The 6,522-nt window shown below is 40.5% G+C and overlaps 1 protein-coding gene across 4 annotated transcripts; it reads right to left on the reverse strand.

Moving 5' to 3' along the window:
• Positions 1-1,832: 1,832 nt before the first annotated feature.
• On the reverse strand, positions 1,833-6,522 carry LOC105773805 (uncharacterized). 4 transcript variants are annotated; one of them, XM_012595936.2, is made up of 4 exons: positions 6,328-6,522; positions 5,760-6,230; positions 4,815-5,502; positions 1,833-4,606 (listed from the first exon to the last, which is right to left on the reverse strand). In XM_012595936.2, the coding sequence occupies exons 1-3, from the start codon at positions 6,415-6,417 to the stop codon at positions 4,834-4,836; spliced, it is 1,230 nt and encodes a 409-aa protein (XP_012451390.1). In that variant the 5' UTR covers positions 6,418-6,522; the 3' UTR covers positions 1,833-4,606; positions 4,815-4,833. The 4 variants fall into 4 exon arrangements, with proteins under 4 accessions (XP_012451390.1, XP_012451391.1, XP_012451394.1 ...); XM_012595937.2 differs by having other exon boundaries at positions 1,838-3,779; XM_012595940.2 differs by lacking the exon at positions 1,833-4,606 and having other exon boundaries at positions 4,668-5,502; positions 5,760-6,206.

Below are 6,522 nucleotides of genomic sequence, written 5' to 3' on the forward strand. Positions count from 1 at the left end.
TTCAAAGGCACCGTTGGGATGTCGAGAGAAGAGTTCGAACAAAGGTGGGCGAGGAAGTCTTTGAGGGAGATGTTGTCAGCTGTTGAGGAACGCGTGGGTAAACTTGAGGAGTCCATGGAGGACGCAAAAGAGTCAGACAATACGTTTGAGGAAAACATTGATGACTTGAGGGAGCAGTCTAGGGACTTTGTGACCATGTGTCTCATTTCCCAAAGGGATAGCGTGCAAGAGTTGCTAGATTCCCAAAAGAAGAAATTGACGGAGAGGAGCGATGCTCTCGAGGCCATGATGATGGCTTTGAAGGAGGAAACAATGGCCACGACGAGGGCTTTGAGCACAAGAATAGACGAACTCGTAAGAGAGCTGGCATTGTGTCGTGCAGCCGTGGGAAAAGGAGTGGCAAATGCAGTACTCAATAACGAGGATGTCCCAAAGCTGAAATAGTTTGTAGAAACAAGGTCTGCATGCGATGTGGACAATTTCTTATGGAGGATGGAAAACTACTTCCGTGCCAAAGGTATCGTGGACGATGCGATTAAGGTAAACATTGCTTCAATGTTTCTTACTGACATTGCGCTTTTATGGTGGCGAGGCAGAACCACAGATAAAAGGCAAGGTGAGATTGAGACGTGGCACGAGTTTCAATGCGGATTGAAGGGACAGTTTTACCCAAAATTTGTCGAGGAAGAAGCTCGGGCAAAGTTGTAAGGGATAACGCAATGGGGCACAGTGGGGGAGTATGTTCGAGAGTTCAAGGAACTCATGCTCCAAGTTTCAGAGGTGACCGAAAGAGAGGCATTGCTTGCTTTTCAGAATGGATTGAAGCCGTGGGTCAGACATGAGGTGGAACAAAGAGGTATCCAAAAGCTGTCGGAAGCCATGACGGTAGTTGAGTCCATGGTCAAGCTTGGTCTAGGGAAAGATAAGCTTAGGTCTTCCAAGTCCGAGGAAAGGGATGTATGTGAAATGGATCACAATGAATATATTGTTAATGACAATGGCAACGGCAACAATGGTGGTGGAAATCACGAGTTGGGAAGAAGAAACCCGAGAGGAAAAGGGACAAGCTGAAATGCTTTCTCTGCGATGGTCCACACATGTTGAAGAAATGTCTGAGGAAATCCGCGCTTAAGGAGAAGCCGGTGGATAAGGCTTTGGTACTTGGTTCGAGCACAAGGGGTGTCGAAGCCAAGGAGGCTGGAAACGAGAAAAAGCCAGTGGAGTGCTTTTTGTGTCATGGTCCGCATAGGTTGCGGAAGTGTATGAGTAAGTTTGTCATCAAAGGGAACGATGGAGCAGACAAAGAGCCCAAAAAGCTTGGTTCGAGCAAGGAAAAAGATGAAGTCAAGAGGACAAAGAGGAGCAAAAAGAAACGAGTAAAGTGCTTATTGTGCCGTGATCCGCATGAGTTGCAGAACTGTCCAAAGCAAGCCGGAGTTAAAGGAAAGGCAACGTCTGAGCTTGGTGAGTAATCGGAGAGGCTTCCACCCAAGGAAGATGTGAGTTAGTCATCGAACTTAGATGAAAAAGTTGCGATGAAAACAGTGAAGCTGAGACCAATGAGGCTCGAATTAAGTGAAGCGTCGGAGTTAGCCAAGTCATCGACAAGGCTTCCACCTATAGGAGAGGTGGGTGGTGCATCGGACCTCAAAGTAAAAGAAGTGATGCATGAGAGACAGTTGACCAAAGTAAATGCAAATGTACATTCCGAACACTGTAATAGTGTTTTGCATTCTAACATGTTGACTTGACAAGAACGTAGGGGCCCTTTCGAAGTTCTTGAGCAAAGAGGCCGAGAGACTGTGGGCAAAGCGAAGCCAAGTGTGATGAACCACGGGGATTCTGTTTGAGTAAAGTTAGAATGTGGACAAAAGAGTGACAAATTCTTGCCAACAAAATGTACCAACGAGTGCAACGATTTAAGATAAGAGGCGACGGAAGCCGATGCATAGGTTTCGAAGGAAAAGACAACCCGATTGCAAGGCAAGTCGAGAAGAAGCCAAGGCAACGAGAAAGTTTCAAGGTGAATCAAGTCAGTGTCATCTAGAAGTCGCAACGAGGGCGTTGCGAGAATGAGTGGGGGAGAATGTCACGAGCCAAAGTGCAAAGCCCATAACCATGGCACAAGAAGTGCCCCATGGAGGTCTATCGATTAGATGGGGAACATTTAGCCCACGAGAACTGGCCTGATTCAGAGAACTATTGAAGAAGCCTGTCAGATTGAAGCCTGATTGGCCCGATGATGAAGACATGGCAACTTAGGCTAATTTTAGTAACTAATCTTAGAAGATATAGAGAATCATATCTTGTAAAGATTAGATTAGATTTAATATGACAAATCTTGTAAATCCCTAAAATCAAGAGGTATGGTGAATCTCGTCCGTCGATGTAAATGTATCTTAACCGTTGGTTTTGGGGGAGCTCAACTATAAATAGAGAGCCTCCCCTCATTTGTACTCATCCATTGTAAGCTGAATTCTTAAGAGTAATAGAATTCTTTGAGCATTTACTCTAACACTTTGTGTGCATTCTTTCTTTGGCTTTCTGTTGTTCACTTGTAGCTTCTTTTGGCACAACCGCTTTTGCTATACAAATTGGTGCATTAGAGGAATTCTTAAAAGAATCCTCACTTTTGGGCGTAAAGGCTGACTTAGGCGAGTTTGGGACGAACGGATCGCCTAAGGCCGTACGGATTGCAAGACGAAAGGTCTAGCCCCGTGACAATAGCACCTCCTTTTTACACATTGGTCCAACTTGCTCCTACTCTTTACACTACTTCCCATCCAGGAGAACCATCAAACAATTTGAATCATATACGGCAGCTGCCAAATTGATCATAGTTTTTGCATCATCATTTCCTCTCACCATGTCAATCATAGGATCACATACCATCCATTCTCATCATGCCACACAATGAAAGAAACTGACTTAATTGTGCCATATTTTGTCACGAAAACATTTAGATGTTGTGATTGGACTCAAAAGGTTCAAATCAAGGTATAAACAGTCAATATGATATTATAGTGATACGGCGTATGTGGTATCATACTAACAAATTGAATCAGTAAAGGCATAAAAGTTCAGATTTGTCTGAAACCATATAAAGGTTGGTTACTTTATATAAATGCACAACAATGAAATCTAAGCTAAAACTAAAGGACAAAAAAGGCACAAAAACATATACAGGAGAACTAAAAAACCTTTTTCGAAGCCTATACTGAACAATTGTACAAGTATCACAAATGACATTATTATTATTATTATTATTATTATTATTACAAGTTCATCAATCAAGAGTATATTTATACCTTGGTTTCTCCATTGCTGCATTGATCTTTTAACCTTTAGGGCTGTCTCACCCATCAGAATCCTATATGGCAACAAGGTTAGGCAATTGATTTTCTATGGCGCCACTGTGACTAGGGGAAAGCTGGAAAATCAGCACTGAGAACATTAAATTATGAAAAATCATAAATCCTGCTGGCAATCTGAGGACCATGTTTCATCAGGCCTAGTCTTGAAGATAAAACTACAATGTAAACCATAGAAGCTGTTCCAACCAAAGGATAATACCAGTCGAAGCAGTTCCAGCAGAACCCCTTAGCTTGCGGGTCGTTAAGATTGGGAATATAATTGGGGCACAGTCAATCAACAAGGCTCAGTGCCAGCAGCTCTTCTACAGAATAAATAACTATAACAGGCCCAGCTAGTTTGGTTCTGAAGACATGCAACTTTTTTATATTTTGTTAGGTGTTAAGCATCAGCTGTTAAAATAGACCCTAAAAAGGTACAAAATGTCAAAAACACGTTGCAACATGTATAACATAGATGATTAAGAGCATGACAGTGCTTGGAAGAATTATCAGTTAATAAACACAAGCAAGGTAATCAAATCATTATCAAGGTATTAAAGCTAATACAGAAAATGGAAATCAAGTAATTAACATTTCAAATTCAGTGGGACCAATACCGTTACTGATATCTGAAGTAACATGGTAAAGTGAAAACTTAGTCTGGAAATATAGCTCCATAATTATAGTTGGTAATTTTCAACCAGGGCTTTTCGCTTTCCCGATAATGTATGTCAGATCGCATGTAATAATTATCTCCAACAAATTAATGCTAGAGAAAGCTGCATTACCTTAAAGTAGCTCCTAAGCACATTATTAAGACTTTTGAGGCGGATTGATTCCTTCGGAGTATTGTCAATAAAGGTAAAATTCTAAACATAAACCTGTGTATCTTCTTCCACCAAATAGTAACAAGTGAGGCAAATTAGCAAATTAACTTCTGGAAAAAATAACTGATTGAACCTAGTGAAATTAGATAAACCTGATCCAAGTATGAAGGAACATGGAAAGGGCCAATGAACAGGTAAGAAATGAAAATGGCTGATCAAATGAACAACATGTTTGTCGCTAAGGAATTCAACATATTGATATAAATCAGGTGCAAGATCATAAATGCCTGAATGGTCACAATAGCAACTTTCTCAATTGTCTCATTCTTCTTCTCTGGCCATTTTCTTAGATGTCTCATAATCGTAATACATAAACTTGAAAAGGTCATGGGATTATCCTTTTGCAAGTGAGATTAAATAGACATCCTGAAATTAATATGGAGTATATCAAGAAAAGAATGTTCTTCTCTAAGACTAGAAAAGGCAATGGCTCCAACAAAATTGCAACATTAAACTTATGAAGAACTTAATCAAAGAATAAAAAATGGTTAAAATAGATACTGCAAACTATACACCTGAATCAAAATTGAACTTCCCCAAAAGAAGACTTCCTATAAAATTCAGAAGCTCCTACCTTTCAGAGAAAGTGGTAATCAGAAGGAACAATTAGATCGAAGTGCAAGGGCCAGGGTTCTGGAATTTCCATCTACTACATAAGCAATACCGGGCTTCAAGCTACATCTCTTACCCAGGTTAAGTTTCACGTAGGATTCAACCTGAAAGTGGTCCCAATTTCTAGGACCTTCAACAACCCCCCCAACACTCACACCCCAACCAAATACATCTTCAGAAGTATCAGACAAATTAACAGCCCATTGTAAAATTTTCGGATTTGTTTGTTTCATCTCAATCCAACCTCCAAGTCTTTGGTATTCATCAAGTTCAGACTCCAGCATTATGGCAACAGATCCAGATTCTGGGGCGTTTGTGTCTGAAGGCATAAAAGCTTCCTCATTTACTGTATCAACATCTTCAAGATATCTAGACAATCCAACCGGAAGCGCAAGGGCTCCAAGGCGGAAATTACGACTAGCCAATTTAGGCCCTCGGCAAAGGCCTAAAAATGAGAGTTTCAATCTTATTGGAAGTTGACAAACAACTTGTCCAAACGTACTGAAGCAATGTTCATTTCCCATTCCTCGGAAGGATTGAGCCAGCGAAGCAATGATATTCGATCTTCTCACTGTCACCCCAATTGCACCTCCATTATGCTGATGCAACATAGGTGGTCGAAATGATAAATCAGTGAGGCCCTTTTCCTCCTAGACAACAAATAAAAACCATTTCAGGACAAGAACAAAAGTTCATATCAATTATGGAAACTAACCAGGAATAAGAAGTTCATATCAATTATGGAAACTAACCAGGAATAAGAAGTGCAATTCATACAAACCAATGGAATGTATTCAACACTTCATCAAGAATACATGGTTTGTACAATTCAAACAAAACACTTCTCAACATTACAAGTATAAAAAAAGTAACAGTGAGTTGGAAACCGGGAATAATGAGGGAATACCTGAAGGGAAGAGGCCGAGGTAACATTCAAATCTCTAAACTGAGCTCCAAATGGAATTGCGATAGCAGAAAACCAATCACCAGCACTTCCTTTATAGAACAACTTAGATAGCGTGAGTGGGGTTCCATAGACATCGCCATTACTATTTTCAATCCTTTTCTGATTAGCCATGAATTCAACCCCAAAGGTATCTTTGCCCCCAACAGTGGTTGCAAATCTAAACCTGGAATCAACCATAGTTCTGATTCCTGCCTGATCAACCCCGTCCCAATGTTCGTCGTCGACCTTGGACATTAACAATAAAGCTGCGAGAAAATCAACTTCCCCTCTCAAAAGGGTATTCGATCCTTCGAATGGATTCTCTTTGGATGTTTTGTAGAAGGAAAGTAAACGTTCGACTTTGTCTTGTCGCTCTCGGAGTTTCATGAGGTCTGAAAATGATTCTCGCTGCAACCGCTTCAAGATTTCAATCTTAAGAATATAGATATATATATTAGAACCAATGCAAGAAAAATAGGGAGGAAGAAAGAAATATACAAAAAATAATAATAAAAAATATTATAAATACCGGATTGCGGCGAGATGAGTAATCACGGCCTTTAACTAAGTCGTGAACGAACCCTTTTATTTTGTCCACTCCAGAAGCTATGGGATTCATTTTCTCCAACCTTTTCTTACTCTTTTTTCCCTTTTGTCTTTGAGCGTGGTTTTGGATGAAGGAATCGGTGGAAATGGGATTTTGATTCCGTATTTCAAAAGCGGG

Source organism: Gossypium raimondii, chromosome 6 (assembly GCF_025698545.1).
Source record: "Gossypium raimondii isolate GPD5lz chromosome 6, ASM2569854v1, whole genome shotgun sequence".
In the NCBI taxonomy this organism is placed as follows: Eukaryota; Viridiplantae; Streptophyta; class Magnoliopsida; order Malvales; family Malvaceae; genus Gossypium; species Gossypium raimondii.